Source organism: Oncorhynchus mykiss, chromosome 16 (genome assembly GCF_013265735.2).
Source record: "Oncorhynchus mykiss isolate Arlee chromosome 16, USDA_OmykA_1.1, whole genome shotgun sequence".
Taxonomy (NCBI): Eukaryota; Metazoa; Chordata; class Actinopteri; order Salmoniformes; family Salmonidae; genus Oncorhynchus; species Oncorhynchus mykiss.
In genome coordinates this window covers 46,448,923-46,468,672 of record NC_048580.1, presented here as the reverse complement: position 1 = coordinate 46,468,672, position 19,750 = coordinate 46,448,923, and the positions used below count along the sequence as shown (strand labels likewise).

Sequence of the window (19,750 nt, the reverse complement as noted above, 5' to 3'; positions counted from 1 at the left end):
AGGTTTTCTTCCAGAATGGTCCTGTATTTGGCTCCATCCATCTTCCCATCAATTTTAACCATCTTCCCTGTCCCTGTTGAAGAAAAGCAGGCCCAAACCATGATGCTGCCACCACCATGTTTGACAGTGGGGATGGTGTGTTCAGCTGTGTTGCTTTTACGCCAAACATAACGTTTTGCATTGTTGCCAAAAAGTTCAATTTTGGTTTCATCTGACCAGAGCACCTTCTTCCACATGTTTGGTGTGTCTCCCAGGTGGCTTGTGGCAAACTTTAAACAACACTTTTTATGGATATCTTTAAGAAATGGCTTTCTTCTTGCCACTCTTCCATAAAGGCCAGATTTGTGCAATATACGACTGATTGTTGTCCTATGGACCGAGTCTCCCACCTCGGGTGTAGATCTCTGCAGTTCATCCAGAGTGATCATGGGCCTCTTGGCTGCATCTCTGATCAGTCTTCTCATTGTATGAGCTGAAAGTTTAGAGGGACGGCCAGGTCTTGGTAGATTTGCAGTGGTCTGATACTCCTTCCATTTCAATATTATCGCTTGCACAGTTCTCCTTGGGATGTTTAAAGCTTGGGAAATCTTTTTGTATCCAAATCCGGCTTTAAACTTCTTCACAACAGTATCTCGGACCTGCCTGGTGTGTTCCTTGTTCTTCATGATGCTCTCTGCGCTTTTAACGGACCTCTGAGACTATCACAGTGCAGGTGCATTTATACGGAGACTTGATTACACACAGGTGGATTGTATTTATCATCATTAGTCATTTAGGTCAACATTGGATCATTCAGAGATCCTCACTGAACTTCTGGAGAGAGTTTGCTGCACTGAAAGTAAAGGGGCTGAATAATTTTGCACGCCCAATTTATCAGTTTTTGATTTGTTAAAAAAGTTTGAAATATCCAATAAATGTCGTTCCACTTCATGATTGTGTCCCACTTGTTGTTGATTCTTCACAAAAAAATACAGTTTTATATCTTTATGTTTGAAGCCTGAAATGTGGCAAAAGGTCGCAAAGTTCAATGGGGCCGAATACTTTCGCAAGGCACTGTAAATATGTAGGGGAGTGTGTACACACAAAGTTAATGGCAGTCTCTCTGTGAGTCATACAAGTGTGACTTGGGACAAATTCCACAAGTCCACGCAATTGCCATCTCCAAACATGAGGAACGCTGCCAGGCCCATGGTATTCACCATTGTGATGAGGGAGAACACGGTAACCCAGGAAGTTGTGACCTTAATCAGGTAAGCAGACGTACAACAGAACCAGCCCTGTAGGATACACAAACTGGTCTCATTTACAGTCAAATACAGTATATAGGCCTATAATACACTTAACCTTGAACATCATATAATTCTGATGTACAATATACATAGCGTCTTGATATCGGATACATACTTGTGAAAGCCCCACATATATTCAAACACAATAATGAGCCATTTTTGGGACCAACATATTTGTTTGCCAATCTAAATGGAACAAATGGAACGGATGACAGACACAACGATAGCGAAAGATAATGGGTCCATACTTATACAACATTCGAAAAAGTTTGAACTTAAACTTTTTCTCAGTCTCAAAATCGGCATCAGTCAATTAAAATCGTTGACATAGTTGCACGTGATAGAACGCTAAATGTTAGCTGTTCCCATTAGGTAACCTGGCACACTTAGCCCTATGCCACAGGAGTCTCTACAGCGCGATCGGACAAGGAAATCTCGGCCTGGCAAACCCTCTCCTAACCTGGACGACGCTGGGCCAATTGTATACTGCCTCATGGGTCTCCCTGTCACAGCCAGCTGTGATACAGCGTGGGATCAAACCCAGGTCTATAGTGATGCCTCAAGCACTGTAATGCAGTCTTGGTCCTCTCCTTTCAACAGCCGTGACAGCCTCAATGTACTCAATTACTGTATTGTGCATTGTTTTTCTTCATGGTGATGGAAAATCTACAGGTAAATTGAGCCAGCCTATGTGCAATAGAGTAATGGTGGGTTGTAAGGATGTTAAATTAATACTGCACAAAATGTAGTTGTTCTCCATGTTATTTGATCAAGAAATATATTTAATTTGATGTGGATGTTTTTGTGTCTTTGCCCATAACTTTGCACCTTTCGATGTACAGTAAATGTTTCCATTAGAATGACAATTGCAGAGAAAGGGACAAGGCAACAACTCTTACACTTCCAATTATTGAATCCTACAAGATACTGTTTTTAATTATACAACTCAGAAATGCATATTTATCATTCAGGAAATTTGAAGCAGAGCAGAGATCTTCATGCCTTCTGCCAAACCTTGTCTGATATCACTGTGTTCTCTTTTGGTGATATCACTATTGTGCATGCCCTTAGTGACAGTCTGTTCGACTACAGCCAAAAGCTGTGTTGTGGGGTTTGTCTCTTCTGGAATGTCTGATCAATCTGAGTACTTCAGTCTTATAGACTATGTAGACGTGTACAGTAACAGCGCCTCCCTTGTCCACTGGGAGGATGACTAGAGATGTGTAATTCTGGAGATTTAAGGGCTTGTTTCTCAGAGCCGGTAAAGTTATTCCTGACATTTCCTATTGCCTCCAGCTTGGATATGTCTTTACGCTCCAGGTGGAATGACGGTAGATGCACTCTAAATAGAAAAGGTTCCTGGAGTATCCTTTAGGGATTATTCAAATTGAAAATGTGGGGGAATCACTATAAGTTATTCGAAGAACCCTTTAAAAGGGTCCTTCAAAGAACCCCTTTTAATGGATCCTCGACATACCTTTTAAAGAACCTTTTGGGGTACATTTTTTAACTACCCTCCCTCCCTTGTTATTATTATTAATATTAATAATATGCATACTGTAACAATAACACAATATTTTAGTTCTGTGTTTATTATGATTTTAGTGGCAAAGCAGAATAAAAACAAATCTAAATATGAGGTCAACTCCCAGCAGAATCCCATGTCCAATGGGTATTTCCTCTGGCGTGTTGATGTTAATGTGTTGATGTTCTCTGTATCCATAGCCAGAAGGATATTGCAGTGCATGGTGATCGAACAGATTTCCTGTTATATTCATCAGAGGTGTAGGGAGGGTGAAGTCTGTGAATCCCCAAAAAATTGTAATTATACAGATGATTAACCAAACATTGACACAACAGTATTCATACCTTGGTTTTGGTTGTAAATGGGGGAAAAAAACGTTTTGATAATGGTTTTCATACACATACCTTGTCCATAATGTAGAGGCCTATGGGACATTCATTGACGAGGTAAGGAAGGAGGATGGTAAATGTGATCTGCATAACATACCAATACCAATTTGCATATGTATGCCTCTTTGTCTGTAAATAAAGGGGGCATATAAGCAGACACTGAAAGTTCTTACAATATTCAATGATTACATTTCTCAAAAACAGGTTATAGGCTACATCTGCACCACCAAGTCAGAACAGTAGGCGAAATTAAGAGGTGAAGATAGACAAAAATGATTAGGGTGAGGCACATGGGCTACTTGTAAGGACTGACGCTGGAGAAAAGAAGCAGGTATGGGGAGTAGAACATTTCATATGGAACAGACAACAAACAGGACAGCATCAGAAACGGGTATCCAAAGACGAACTAACATTAATCCTGAAGCAGGGAACAGAGCTTGGGAACAGACAGATATAGGGGAGGTAATGACAGAGGTGATTGAGTCCAGGTGAGTCCAATAATCGCTGATGCACGTGACGGGGGAAGGCAGGTGTGCATACTGATGGTGGCAGGAGTGCGTAATGCTGGGGAGCCTGGCACCTTCGAGTGCCAGGGAGAGGTAGCGGGAGCAGGCGTGACACTACTAACAGCTTACTACACCACATATAGTTAGTATTACTTTCTTAGCTACAGTATACATATCTCCCTGGTATATTACATAATTTATGCAGAAGCATACAAGACATTTTTGGACTCACGTTGTTGTGCTGTGCTCACTTGAACAGGTAGGTGGCGCAGCGGTCCTTCGTGGGCAAATTTTGTCATCAAACTTTGTCCTCAAAGTCTGGCATTTTCTGGTTTTATGGTGCTTTCAAGACAACTGGGAACTCTGAAAAAAAAAGGTAGAATCATGATGACGTCAGTGATCTTCAGGTAGTAGCTCTAGAAAGAGGCACGAGTTCCGATTTTACAATTACGAGTTGGATGAAAGTTCAAAACTTATTTTCCCAGTCATAGCTTGTTTTTCCCGAGTTCCCAGTTGTCTTGAACTCACTTAAGTCAGATTTTGCAGTTCCGAGTTAACAGTCGTTTTGAACGCGGCACAAATCATGCTTCATTGACAGCATGGCCAAAGTTGAATGTTTATAATTTTAAACTTGGAAAAGAGACCCTTAATCTTAAACTTGGGACCACACAGTCACTCCACTGAATAGCAGGCTAATGATTTATTTGCAATGCTTGCAGTTAGCCACTGATTCCAACCAAACCACTCATTGTTGAATTTGCAATTTCCAACTTGTGTAATGTTTATGTCCAATGGCCGATGTGCATGGATATGTTTTATCTATATTTATCTCTTAATTATTTCTCTTCATATGACAAAGATGACAAATGGATTTGCCAGTACATTGTTGACTTAATTGATGATGACTGCTTGCTAAGATTTTGAAAGTATGATGTTGACATGATCAGTCCAATCAAAGCTACTGTAGATATAATGTGATTTGACGTAATTGTATCTGTGGCCAATGACCTCGTTGGATGGGCACTTCTAATGTAACTCTATGGCAGTACAAAAGGGGCTTACATTTTCGATCTCTACCCTGAGATTTGGTGGTGATGTTGTGTCCCCATGAGTGACAGAACGCTGAGCCAATCACGGTGCAATGCTCCGTATTTTCTGCTCGCTTGCCCCACCACCACAGAAAGCACTGAGCTAGGCTGAAACACCTGCATTTTGAAACTGCCTTACTCAAGAAAACAAAAAAATAGACCATGTTTCTATGTGGCTCAATGATATATATATTTTTTTTACATAGTTTGCAAACTGATATGTGACATGTATTAACTAAAATTACATGCAAAAAAAAACATGCTAAAAATGTGGGGCTCAAAATAGGTGGGGCTACACCTGCCCTGAATGACAGGTCGCCACTGAATTGGATGCAGAATTTGTTACAAGAAAGAATCATGCGCAGCTGGTGTTATTAGCATAGGGCTAAGTGTGCCAGGGTATCCAATGGGAACAGCTAACATGTATCATTCTATCATGTGAAACTACGTCTGCGATTTTAATTGGCTGATACAGATTTTGAGGTGGAGAAAAGGTTCAAGTTTAAACTTAAACCCAAGTTTAAGTTTAACATTTTCTAATGTTCGCAAGTATGGACCTAGTGAGTAGGACAAACTGACCAAACCAGGTTCCAGCTCACGATGGGGCGAGGTCCAGTACATTCACAGACACACGACTAGGGCATAGGGACAATGGCAATGAGTTAGTATACTAACACCTGGATGAGAAGTTACCCTACAGATGTTTGTAGTATGTACAGGTGTACCTCTATAATGTGTATTGTATAATGTGACATGAACACACAAACAGATGTTGAAGGTGGCCAGGCCTGATGTTGAAGGTGGCCAGGCCCTTAGCAGCAGAGATAAAGGCCACAGCTGAAGGGAAATGGAGAGTGGATAAACACACCCATGGACCAGACAGAGTATGTAACATCCAGAGTCACGTTATTTAACTTTAAATTCCCGATTTCAAGAGATGTCAGTATTGTCAGTCATGGAAAATAATTCAGATATATTCAAATGGATATGTCTCATTGCCTTGTCTGGCATGAAATTGTGGAGATCCCACCTGTCTGAACAAATCTCTTACGCATACTTTCTCTCTGCCCACATAACACTGAATATTATATGTTCAGTTTCACAAGTTAGCGATCTTAAACCAAATAGGCTTACCTGCATCATCTTCCTAACAGATGCTGTTCCAAAACCTAGAACAGAGAACAGTCTGTTATTACCATGTCCTGTAAACTGTGTCATTATTATACCTTGCTGAATGAGGTGATCTGAAATGTTATTCTCCAAAGAGCACAGATGGGATTACCTTACTCACCCATCCCTGGAACAACTTATATTAGAGGTATGAATTATGATATAGTGAATTGTCAGATTACACTAAATTGCAATGGTTAGACCATTTATTTTGGGTGAAGAAGGCAGTTTAGGTAAGACATGATGAGGCAAAGAAAGAGCCTTAAGAAATTAAAGCGTGCGAAAATGTATCTTTGAAGAAGGTATGTAGCCATGACATTAATGTGTAACTAGTATTACAGAAGCATACCACCCTGCATTCCACTGCTGGCTTGCCTCTGCAGCTAAGCAGAGTTGGTCCTGGTCCGTCCCTGGATGATAGATCAGATGTTGCTGGAAGTGGTGTTGGTGGGCCAGTAAAATGCAATCTAGCTTCTGGTCTAAAAATAAATACATATCCCAATGCCCCAGGGCAATGATTGGGGACATTGCCCTGGGTAGGGTGCCGTCTTTCGGATGGGACATCGAATGAGCGTCCTAACTCTGTAGTCTCTAAAGATCCCATGACACCTATAAGAGTATGGGTGTTAACCCTGATTTCCAGACTAAATTCCAAATCTGCCCCTCATACCATCATGGCCACCTAATCATCCCCAGCTTCCAATTGGCTTATTCATGACCCTCTCTTCCCCTCTGACTATTCACCAGGTTGTTGCTGTAAATGAGAATGTGTTCAGTCAACTTACCTGGTAAAATAAGGGTTAATAAAAATACAATTAAGACCATGGAACTGGAGAGATGTGAAGAACAAGAGAGTTAAAAAGCAGTGTAAGCCATGCAAGCAGGCAAAAACAAGAGGTTGCCGCACAACATCAAATCAAATATTATTAGTCACATGCGCCGAATACAACAGGTGTAGGTAGACCTTACAGTGAAATGCTTACTTATGAGCCCCTAACCAACAATGCGGTTTTTAAAAAACACATAAAAATAAGAAATCTAAGTAATAAGTTATTAAAGAGCAGCAGTAAAATAACAATAGCGAGACTATATACAGCGGGGTACCGGTACAGAGTCAATGTGCGGGGACACCGGTAAGTTGTCATATGTACATGTAGGTGGAGTTATTAAAGTGACTATGAATAGATGATACAGTGCCTTGCGAAAGTATTCGGCCCCCTTGAACTTTGCGACCCTTTGCCACATTTCAGGCTTCAAACATAAAGATATAAAACTGTATTTTTTTGTGAAGAATCAACAACAAGTGGGACACAATCATGAAGTGGAACGACATTTATTGGATATTTCAAACTTTTTTAACAAATCAAAAACTGAAAAATTGGGCGTGCAAAATTATTCATCCCCTTTACTTGCAGCAAACTCTCTCCAGAAGTTCAGTGAGGATCTCTGAATGATCCAATGTTGACCTAAATGACTAATGATAAATACAATCCACCTGTGTGTAATCAAGTCTCCGTATAAATGCACCTGCACTGTGATAGTCTCAGAGGTCCGTTAAAAGCGCAGAGAGCATCATGAAGAACAAGGAACACACCAGGCAGGTCCGAGATACTGTTGTGAAGAAGTTTAAAGCCGGATTTGGATACAAAACGATTTCCCAAGCTTTAAACATCCCAAGGAGCACTGTGCAAGCGATAATATTGAAATGGAAGGAGTATCAGACCACTGCAAATCTACCAAGACCTGGCCATCCCTCTAAACTTTCAGCTCATACAAGGAGAAGACTGATCAGAGATGCAGCCAAGAAGCCCATGATCACTCTGGATGAACTGCAGAGATCTACAGCTGAGGGGAGACTCTGTCCATAGGACAACAATCAGTCGTATATTGCACAAATCTGGCCTTTATGGAAGAGTGGCAAGAAGAAAGCCATTTCTTAAAGATATCCATAAAAAGCGTTGTTTAAAGTTTGCCACAAGCCACCTGGGAGACACACCAAACATGTGGAAGAAGGTGCTCTGGTCAGATGAAACCAAAATTGAACTTTTTGGCAACAATGCAAAACGTTATGTTTGGCGTAATAGCAACACAGCTCACACCATCCCCACTGTCAAACATGGTGGTGGCAGCATCATGGTTTGGGCCTGCTTTTCTTCAGCAGGGACAGGGAAGATGGTTAAAATTGATGGGAAGATGGATGGAGCCAAATACAGGACCATTCTGGAAGAAAACCTGATGGAGTCTGCAAAAGACCTGAGACTGGGACGGAGATTTGTCTTCCAACAAGACAATGATCCAAAACATAAAGCAAAATCTACAATGGAATGGTTCAAAAATAAACATATCCAGGTGTTAGAATGGCCAAGTCAAAGTCCAGACCTGAATCCAATCGAGAATCTGTGGAAAGAACTGAAAACTGCTGTTCACAAATGCTCTCCATCCAACCTCACTGAGCTCGAGCTGTTTTGCAAGGAGGAATGGGAAAAAATTTCAGTCTCTCGATGTGCAAAACTGATAAACATACCCCAAGCGACTTACAGCTGTAATCGCAGCAAAAGGTGGCGCTACAAAGTATTAACTTAAGGGGGCTGAATAATTTTGCACGCCCAATTTTTCAGTTTTTGATTTGTTAAAAACGTTTGAAATATCCAATAAATGTCGTTCCACTTCATGATTGTGTCCCACTTGTTGTTGATTCTTCACAAAGAAATACAGTTTTATATCTTTATGTTTGAAGCCTGAAATGTGGCAAAAGGTCAAAGTTCAAGGGGGCCGAATACTTTCGTTGAAATGTTTAAATCGTGTTTACATTTATTTTTTTACAGCCATATAGCATTTGCACACTCAATTAAGTCCTCTCATGTATGCAACATGAAAAAAAGCATTTATATACATGTTATTTTTCCTTTATCATCCAGTCTTTCACGGATTATAAATAGGAGAAAGTATGGTAGTCCATGTCACTGCTCGTCATTTCACTTGGGATCCTCGATAATGCCTTTGCTGAGGTCTGTCATTTTGGGGTATTTGACTTTCTTCTGGTCCAGCTCGTTCTGAGCCCACAACAGCAGCTTGAGTAGCTTGGCCAGCTTGGGCGTTGACTCCCTGTTCTCATAGTCCAACACAGCCTGGTTCACCTCACTCCACACCTGAAGAGCATTCAGAAGGGAAAGAATGGTGTCAATTACAGGAATACAGTCAGACAGAACACCTATAAAAAGGAGACCCCTTTACAAATGCACATTAAGGCTATTAGTAAAATATGTGAAGTAAGAGCTCTTCAACTTCAGATGTGCAAATTTTATCTTTACAATTTTCCTTACATTAGCCTTGGATGTGGTGTGACCAAAAGGCACATTCCTGATTCATGTGTGTGCAGCTAATAGCAAACCATAAATATTTTAGTATTTAGAAAAACAAAATAAGGATAACTATACCTATAGTTAGCTTTATTTATTTAGCTAGGCAAGTCAGTTAAGTGGGTTAACTGCCTGTTCAGGGGCAGAACGACAGATTGGGGGTTTGAACTTGCAACCTTCCGGTTACTAGTCCAACGCTCTAACCTCTAGGCTACCCTGCCTCCCCATCTCATCCAAACCATGTTGCACACATGATCAATGCAAAGAGTTAAAGCGTGTGGACATTTTCAATTTGGCCAACAGCAAATTCTGTATACTGGTATTATTTATTTAACTAAGCAATTCAGTTAAGAACAAATTCTTATTTACGATGACGGCCTACCCCGAACGACACTGGGCCAAGGTAAGTTAAGTCTTTTTACACTACAAAAATATGTAATGGAACTAGTATGTGTTGTCAAACTAGTGTAGTGTAAAGAGGCTCTAATAATACAATGATGCAGATTATAGACCACCCACACACACCTTCTGTCGCTGCATCATGTTAAGCAGGTCTCCAAAGGGCGACTCCTCTGGGGTATCGAAGGCAAGAAGAGCCAGCGTCCTCTCCATCTCTGTCAAGCACTCTCTGCTCTCCTCACCCTGCTCTGCCAGCTGTGTCTGGGCAAACTCCAAAGCAGACTCCGTCTCCCGCAGCCTGATTAACTCAATCAAGTGCTGTTGCTGCAAAGAGGAAAGAAATGGAGAGGGATGACAGAAGTTCAAGTGTTTTGGTGTAGGCAATGGACATCCACATCGAGATGCTTATGATTTGGACAGGAGCTGGTCCCAAAACAGTCCACTGAGGGCATCCTTACTTGCAGGTGAAAGTACAGGTAGCGCCTGGTGTCAAGAAGTTCTGGGTGTAAGTGGTTGATGAGTGCGATGGCCTCCTGTATTTGCCCCTTTAGGATCATCTCTCTGATCTTTATCCTCTCATCCAGTGAGTCCAGGTCCACACTGGGATCGATCCCAGACTCCATCCGGAACTTCTCAGCTGCCTCTTTAAACCCCTCTGCACAAACACAGACAAGAGTGAGACCATCAAAATCACAAGAACAATCAACCGGATATAGGAAAGATCAAGGAAAAAGGTGAGCGATTCTGCAAGTAGACGAGCTGAAAAGCCAAAGACGTTTGGAGCAGAACAGTAAACTGGGATTGAGCGCGGCTCAGATTGGAGGTTGTTTTAGCAGCAAATGACAAAGTGTGAATGATGGTATACCTGTCACCAGGTAATTCATAATAAGCCGGTTCATGTCAGCCCTCTGTATTTGTACATTGTTCAGTTTGTCCATCCATGCGTCTTTCGTAATGTCTTCAGGCTTTTCCACGTAATTCATCATTGGATCCTGAAAAATTTGAACATGAAAAAAATAAAAAAAGTTATGTAGCAGGTAGCTTAGTTATTGCACCGACCTGCCGTTTATGTCGAGAGTGACTTAAGTAGTGTTTGAAAAACCAAAACAACGTTAGCTAGATAGCATTGCTTTAAATTGTATTGAGTTGCTAAAACAGTCTGGAAAGACAGAAGTGAAATACAACTCAATTTCAAATTACTGTGCCAGTGGGCAGGATGTTTGGTCATTATGACGGGGGGCATGAGACTATCTAAAAAGGATTGTATTAAAGCAAATATTATTTGTCACATGCGCCGAATATAAAAAGGTGTAGACATTACAATGAAATTCAGTTAAGAAAAATAAGTGTTAAGTAAAAAAATATAAGTAACATAGTTAAAGAGCAGCAGTAAAATAACAGTAGCAGGGCTATCTATACACAGAGGTTACGGGCACAGATTAGTCAAGGTAATATGTACATGTGACTATGCATAGATTATACCAGACGGTGGTCGAGGTCCTGGATGGCAGGAAGCTTGGCCCCAGTGTTGTACTGGGCCGTACGCACAACCCTCTGTAGTGCCTTGCAGCCGAGCAGTTACCATACCAGGCAGTGATGCAACCAGTCAGGCTGCTCTCGATGGTGCAGCTGTAGAACCTTGAGGATCTGAGGACCCATGCCCAATATTTTTTGTCTCCTGAGGGGAAAATAGGCTTTGTCGTGCCCTCTTTACAACTGTCTTGGTGTGATTGGACTAGGGTTGCACATTTTGGGGAATATTCAGAGGTGGAAACTTTGTGGGAATATATGAAAATTAAATACCATTTAAAAATGTAGATTTTTTTTTTGCATTGGATAAATTTACCATATGGAGACAAACAAACCTTTTACCTTATTATAAGTAGGAATAATTGCAAATGATTAAATCCCAATAGATTTCTTTTGTTGTTACACATTGAACTTTAATTAAAACGACTCGACTCTTCACATGGGATGATTTCACTGATCAACCAAAGGGAATATTGAATGATCCGTCACATCTCCCAAAAACATTTAACATACATCTGTAAAATGATAGTTTCTAGACTAAAGCTTTGGTTGTCTTCCTCTCAGGCTTCCATGTCTCCTCCCTGGACCTGCTCAATGTCCACCTCTTGAACATCAGACTCTGGGGCCTCATCTTCACTGTCACTTTCCAACCTTGTTGAGGATTGCTCGTTGTCAGGCTCAAAAAGCCTCAGATTTGCTCAGATGGCCACCAATTCTTCAACCCTTGTATTGGTCAGCCGGTTGCATGCTTTGTTTTGTGTTCCCAAACAAGGACAAGTTGCGCTCTGAGGCGGCTGATGTGCGATTTAGAGGATGATAGAGGCAACAGGGGAAAGAGCCTCAGACCCACAAAGTCCCTTCCACCCGGTGGCTGATGCGATATGTTGGCACAACTGCCATATTGCATCTCCAGCCCAAAGCCCTTGCTTGAAAGTATACTTCGCTACAGGCAGGATGCTCTTACCAGCATAATTGCGGTCCAACATGTACGCTGAGGCATGTATGGGCTTCAGGCAGAAGTCTTCGTGCTTTTTGATGCATTTCAGAACTGCAGTTTCCTCTGCTTGGAGCAACAGTGAAGTAGGTAGGACAGTACGGATTTCTTCTCTTACATCTGCAAGCGGAGGCTGAACATCAGACAGGATGGTATTGTCTCCCTCAATCCGTGCAATGGCTACGGTTATAGGTTTCAGGAGTTTCAGGCTGCTTACTACTCTCTCCCAAAATACATCATCCAGGAGGATCCTCTTGATGGGGCTGTCCATTTCTTGGAGACTCATTCCCCTCCAGGAGACTGTCAAACATAATGACACCACCCCAATGGGTGTTGCTGGGCAGCTTCAATGTGGTGCTCTTATTCTTCTCACTTTACTAGGGGGAGGTAGATTGCTGCTATAACTTGACCCTTCACATACCTAACCATTTCCTTGGCTTTCTTGTAGAGTGTATCCATTGTTTTCAGTGCCATAATGTCCTTGAGGAGCAGATTTAATGCATGAGCAGTACAGCCAATGGGCGTGCTGTGAGGGTAGAACTCCTCCACTTTAGACCAAGCAGCCTTCGTGTTCACAGCATTATCTGTCACCAGTGCAAATACCTTCTGTGGTCCAAGGTCATTAATGACTGCATTCAAGTCATCTGCAATGTAGAAACCAGTGTCTGTTGTCCCTTGTAGAATACTGGTTGAGGGGGTGGAGATGAGGTCTTTTATTATTCCTTGCCCACGAACATTCGACCACCCATCAGAGATGATTGCAATAGTCTGCTTTGCTTGACCTTCACTTGAACTCTGTTGAACTCTGCATTCAGCAAATGAGTAGATAAAGCATGTCCAGTTGGAGCGATGTATGCTGGGCGAAGAACGTTCAGAAAGCTCTTCCAATACACATTGCCTGTGAGCAGAGGTGAACCAGTTGCATACACAGCTCAAGCAAGACATTCAACAGCATTTCTGACTACGTTCCTCCATTGAGTCAAAATAAACTTCTGATTCCAGGAAGACTATGAGCTGTTGCTATGGATAAGGTGTCGGATTCATCATTTTCACCTCGAATAGAAGAGGGACTTTTGGCAGAGGTTGCTTGTTGTGAGCACTGAGGGAACTTTATGCACTTGCCCAGATGATTTTGCATCTTCGTTGTATTCTTCACATATGATTTGGACACAGTATTTGCAAATGTACACAGCTTTTCCTTTTACATTAGCTGCAGTGAAAGGTCTCCACACATCAGATTGTGCCCGTGGCATTTTCCTGAAAACATTAGGAAAAAAAAATGTGTAAAACATTTTTTTTTAAATACAATTCCATGTACAGATAAATAATTAAGCAGTTACATTAAAACCCCTTTGTAAGAAATGTTTCCACACATTTCATTTTAAAACTGGTGAATTAACACTCAGTCAAGCAAGCTAAAACCCACATGGTAGCAAAAACTAACCAGCAGAAATTGTTAAGTTAGAAATTATTTAAAACACACTTTGCTGTAGGCTACTATTTACTAGTTTACAAAAGAAATTGTCAAAATATATTCACCCTTCCCAATATTGTAATCACAACATACCAGAAAGCATGTAATCCTTGGCTCAGACAGTGTAGTAGTGTGGGCTCAATAGCATCTCATTAGTGTGGAAGATCTTGAGAATCAGCTGTACATGTGATGGAATGCACTGTGCATGCAGATGGTTGCAATTCCATTGAATTGGGGATAGTTTAACCAAAATATGCCACAAGACCTAGAATTGCCATATGTGTATCCCACAAAAAAAGATTCACTGTTATAAGCCAACTTCTTTGATGAATTTAAGCAAAATTCCCAGGCTTAACTTCCCATTAAATTTTTCAGGAAAGTTTCCGACCCTTTGCAAACCCTAGTTTGGCCCATGATAGTTTGTTAGTGATGTGGACGTCAAGGGACTTGAAATGCTCAACCTGCTCCACTACAGCCCCGTCAATGAGAGTGTGCTTGGTCCTCCTTTTCCTGTAGTCCACAATCATCTCCTTTGTCTTAATCACATTGAGGGAGAGGTTGTTGTCCTGGCACCACACAGCCAGGTCTCTGACCACCTCCCTTTAGGCTGTCTCATCGTTGTCAGTGATCAGGCCTACCACTTGTGTCGTCAGCAAACTAAATGGTGGGTGTTGGAGTCGTGCCTGGCCATGCGGTCATGGGTGAACAGGGAGTACAGGAGGGCCCCCCCGTGTTCAGCGTGGCAAATGTGTTGTTACCTACCCTTACCACCTGGGGGCAGCCCAACAGGATGTCCAGGATCCAGTTGCAGAAGAAGGTGTTAAGTCCCAGGGTCCTTAGCTTAGTGATGAGCTTTGAGGGCACTATGGTGTTGATATCAGAGCTGTAGTCAATTAAACAGACTTTGCAACCTTGGTCTGTTGTAGACCCACTTTCTCTTCTTACCTCATGTTAAAATATAAGTCCTGTACATGCGCCATACATGAACAAAAAAAAGTTATAATTTATGGGGGACTTTTACATTGACAGAAGGGAAGTGGATCTACAACAGACCCACCTATGGTAAGTCTGGTTAAGGCAAGGCACCACACCATTCTCTTAATCATATCACAATCAACTTCTACCAGTAGAATGTAGACAAATAAAATACAAATTTGTATGATTTCTGAAATATTTTATATATAAAAATCTGCAAATAAGGTGATGTCTGATTAAATCTGTGCATGTTTGCATACCACACAAATTATTTTTTTTCTGGACACTGGATGAAGTTAGTGTTTTTTTTTCACAAAATGAAACAAAAATATTTACGCTAGGACCAGACTTGTCCATTGCAGATAAATACTTTTTTCATCTTCCTATCTGTATAACACTGAAGACATGTACATAAAAATGCATTTTTGGCAAATAAAATGTTATCTGCAATAGAAAATGTACAGCATATCAACAATTCCTCCTGGGCAAGTCTGGAGAATATATCTAAAGAGAACCACACAAATGTTGGTGAATGCAGATGTTTCTGAAGCTAAGAAAAAATGTGTTGGTGTGGGAAGAGTGACTTCCGGGAACAGGCAGTTAAAGACAAGTAAACTGAAATAAGAGTACCAAACGCCTGTTTAGACCCAATCACCCAATCATAGTCCTGTTAGTAACACTCTACGAAATGGGCATTGAAATGGTGTAATTCAATGTAGCTAATAAGCTTGGAAATTATTGATGACCATTTTAAAAGTGGTTAAAATATAAACTTTATTTTAATGAGCTAATATGACAAACTAAAGAAAATATATTTATCAAGTTATTTAAAATGGCTTACTTTTTGAAAATACTCATTAATGGACCAAAATACCCCAAAAATATATAGGTAGATGCAAAAATGTCATTTTAGCTGTGGTGCCTGGCCTTAATAATACAATCCTTTAGATATGTTGTCTCAAATTCCCGTCATAATGACCAACCCTCCACCCCAATCACAGCACAGTAACGTTAAATACAATTCCATTTCAACTTAACTTCTGGCTTCCCAAAGCGGTTTTGTGCAACCCAATATAATTGAAAGCAGCGATTGTGTATGGAAATACGCCAGCAAAACACCTACCTGAAATGACTTGTTGTGTTGTTAGCTAACGTTAAGCTAGCAAACTGCTTGTTGGTGCATCACCCACCAACGTGTAATTTTAACATCCGAAAGCTCAATTTGACACATGAACTAAAAGTACAATACAATAAAGAATAACAACCATTATGTATATGAAATATAATAGACAGCTGAATTGTAAAATGACAATCAGCCAGCTAGCTAGCTACCTGTAACAATCTTTCGACTTCGGCAACAGCCGTGTATTTGCTTCACGCTCTCTCGCGACAGTCGAACCTGATTCGTGGGAACAAGAACTAGGATTGGTCAGCGGAATGATGGCATGGTATCTTTATACCTCAGTGGGTTACCAGGAACAGTAGCAATGGTGGGGTCTGTTCAGAAGGGTTCAACGTTACAAAATGGTCAGATAGAAATGCATTTTGTAGGACATTGGGCTGCAAGGTTCTAAAAGTTTCACCTCATTGAATATTTAAGTGATAATGCCCTCGAAGCCGGTGTTTGGAGGATATATTGGCACGGGTGTTGTTCATTCAGGATTAGACCCACCCGTTGGCAAACCGTGCCAATATATCCTCCAAACACCGGCTTCGAGGGCATTATTACTTTTTTCATCCTTTCACAAGATATAGTCCCTACACAAATCTGTGGTTGCTAGAGATGAAGACCCCTGACAATATATCTTCCAAACACCAGCTTCTCTGGCATTATCATTTAAGTGTGACTCGAAAGTCTATTCAGTGGATTAAGGCAAAGTGAAAATTACATAAAGTAATGTATTGGGTTTTAGGGTTTACCCCTCTTTGAGTAATGTAGAAATGAACATGCCTTTTTGAAAATGCAAAGTGAAACTGAAATTACAAAAGTGTAAAAAAATGTTTTTCCTTCTTCAGTCTAGATTTATTGTGCCTAATGAAATGTGACACGTTTTCAAAATTTCATATATAAAAAGAACAAGGTGAAGTTAATAATTGGTGGGTGTGTAAAGTTATTAGAGACTTGCTGTAAGGGACATAGATCACACTTTTGAATGTAAAATATGTGCTCATAGCTCAATATTCATTGTCGACGGTCAAAACATAAAATTACAAATTTTAATGCCGGTGTTAAACATTTATGTTGTCTTTGCTGATGTTATTTTCAATTTGATAGTTTTATCCCTCCTTTTCCAGTGACCCTCTAGAGGAAAACTCACTGAGGATGTCTCTGGTTGAGAATCACATAGGCTGTATTGCTTACTACACTGAACAAAAATATAAACACAACATGCAACAATTTTAAAGATTTTAATGAGTTACAGTTCACATAAGGAAATCAGTCAATTTAAATAAATTCATTAGGCCCTAATCTATGGATTCCACATGACTGGGAATACAGATATGAATCTGTTGGTTACAGACACCTGTAGGGGCGTGGATCAGAAAACCAGTCAGTATCTGGTGTGACCACCATTTGGCTCATGCAGTGCAACACATATCCTTCACTTAGAGTTAATTAGGCTGTAGGTTGTGGCCTATGGAATGTTGTCACACTCCTCTTCAATGGCTGTGCAAAATTGCTGGACATTTGCGGGAACTGGAACACACCAGTGGCGATTTTAGCATGTAAATCTTGGTGGGGAAGAAAATAACAAAAGTGGGATGCATGCCAGCAAAGCTTCTACACGACCCAACACTAAACAATACATGAATTGCACTATAACAGTGGCAAACGGTCCCCAAGAACTGTTAGGGACTACATAAAGCTGTCCCAACAGCAGTCCCAACATCTTACCACTGCTACACCTGGCTATCAGCAGAGCCTTGTCTGGCAGCGAAACAGTTAATTCAGCCTCATTTACTGCCTTTAAAAAAACATTGCTGATATGGCTGACTTGCTTAAACAAATGTGGTTTCTAATGACAATTGAGATGTACAAACTATGGCATAAGGGGACGACAAGCGGATAAGAGGTAATCCATCATTTCAATTAAGACATTAATGAGCGAGCTAGGACGGATCTAGTCAATGTAACTACTTATTCAGCACTTTATAAATGTACAGTGACAGAATTCAGAACTTGGGCTGTTCTTACAGTGTTCTCCTTGTACACCAAGTCAGAACCGTAGGATAAATAAAGGGGGCATATAAGCAGACAATGAAAGCTCTTACAATATTCAATGATTGCACCACCAAGTCAGAACAGTATGCAAAATTAAGAGGGGTAAATATACAAAATGATTAGGGTGAGACACATGGGCTACTAACATCTTACTACAAAACATACACTTAGTATTACTTTCTTAGCTACAATATACATATCTCCCTGGCATATTACATAATTTATGCAGCATACAATACATCTTTAGACTCACCGTGTTGTGCTGTGCTCACTTGAACAGGAAGGTGGAGTAGCAGTCTTTCTTGGGCAAATTTTGTCATCAAAGTCAGTCATTCTCTGGATTTATGATGCTTTCAAAACACCTGGGAACTCTGAAAAAAAATAAGGTTGAATCATGATGGCGTCATTGATCTTCAGGTTGTAGCTCTAGAAAGAGGCCGGATTTACAATTCCGAGTTGGATGACCGTTCAAAAAGTATTTTCCCAGTCGGAGCTTGTTTATTCCCGACTTCCCAGTCGTCTTGAGCTCACTGAAGTCTAGTTTTCGCAGTTCTGAGCGGCACAAATCGCGCTTGATTGACAGCATGGCCAATGTTGAATGTTTATCATTTTAAACTTGGAAAAGAGCCACTTAATCCCAGATTTGGGACCACACAGCCACTCCACTGAATAGCAGGCTAGTGATTGTTTTGCAATGCTTGCAGTTAGCCACTGTCACTAATTTCTTCCAACTTGTTGTGTAATGTTTATGTCCAATGGCCAATGGCCAATGAGCACCGATACATTTTATCAATAATTTCTCTTCCTTATTTCTATTCATATGACAAGGATTAAAAAGGATTTGCCAGTAAGATTGTTGACTTGATTCATGATGATGACTGCTAGTTAAGATTTTGAAAGAAGATGTTGACATGATCAGTCCAATCAAAGTTACTGTACATATGCGATTTGACATCATTTTATCTGTGGCCAATGACCTTGAGCCTTCTTGGATGGGCACTTCTAATGTAACTCTATGACAGTACCCAAGGGGCTAGAATTTTCTAGCTCTACCCTTTAGACTTGGCGGTGATGTAGTGTCCCCATGAGTGACAGAACACTGAGCCAATCACGGTGCAATGCTCCGTATTTTCTGCTGGCTTGCCCCACCACCACAGAAAGCACTGAGCTAGGCTGAAACATCTGCATTTTGGAGCTATCTTACTCAAGAAACAAAAAAAAGAGGCCATGTTTGTATGTGGCTTTATTAACTCAATTATATATATATATATATATATATATATATATATATTTTTACATTGTTTGCAAACTGATATGTGACACGTACCAAAATATTATCCAAAAAGGGCAAAAAAATGCAGTAGCCACCTGCCCTAAATGACAGGTCGCCACTGGAACACACTGTCGTACATGTCGATCCAGAGCATCCCAACAAGCTCGATGGGTGACATGTCTGGTGAGTATGCAGGCCATGGAAGAACTGGGACATTTTCATCTTCCAGAAATTGTGTACAGATCCTTGCGACATGGGGCAGTGCATTATCATGCTGAAACATAAGGTGATGGCGGTGGATGAATGGCACGACAATGCGCCTCAGGATCTCGTCACAGTATCTCTGTGTATTCAAATTGCCATTGATCAAATGCAATTGGGTTCATTGTCCGTAGTTTATGCCTGCACATACCATAACCCCATCGCCACCATGGGGAGCTTTGTCCACAACGTTGAAATCAGCAAATCTCTCACCCACACGACGCCATACACAGTCTGTACAGTTGAAACTGGGATTAATCCGTGAAGAGCACAGTTCTCCAGTGTGCCAGTGACC

At 40.9% G+C, this 19,750-nt stretch overlaps 1 protein-coding gene and 1 long non-coding RNA gene across 4 annotated transcripts; both read right to left on the bottom strand.

The window, feature by feature from the left end:
* Window positions 1-1,003: 1,003 nt before the first annotated feature.
* LOC110492753 lies at window positions 1,004-4,001 on the bottom strand. Its single transcript, XR_002469073.2, has 3 exons — window positions 3,942-4,001; window positions 3,219-3,332; window positions 1,004-3,090 (listed from the first exon to the last, which is right to left on the bottom strand). It is a non-coding gene; the product is annotated as an uncharacterized LOC110492753 (long non-coding RNA).
* A 4,746-nt stretch (window positions 4,002-8,747) lies between these two features.
* Window positions 8,748-16,127, bottom strand: LOC110492751 (glucose-induced degradation protein 8-B homolog). 3 transcript variants are annotated; one of them, XM_021567222.2, is made up of 5 exons: window positions 16,031-16,127; window positions 10,591-10,717; window positions 10,184-10,380; window positions 9,852-10,049; window positions 8,748-9,116 (listed from the first exon to the last, which is right to left on the bottom strand). In XM_021567222.2, exons 2-5 carry the CDS (start codon window positions 10,709-10,711, stop codon window positions 8,943-8,945), a joined length of 690 nt encoding a protein of 229 aa, XP_021422897.1. In that variant the 5' UTR covers window positions 10,712-10,717; window positions 16,031-16,127; the 3' UTR covers window positions 8,748-8,942. The 3 variants fall into 3 exon arrangements, with proteins under 3 accessions (XP_021422897.1, XP_021422895.1, XP_021422898.1); XM_021567220.2 differs by having other exon boundaries at window positions 15,822-16,089; XM_021567223.2 differs by lacking the exon at window positions 16,031-16,127 and adding an exon at window positions 11,208-11,262.
* Between the last annotated feature and the right edge of the window lie 3,623 nt (window positions 16,128-19,750).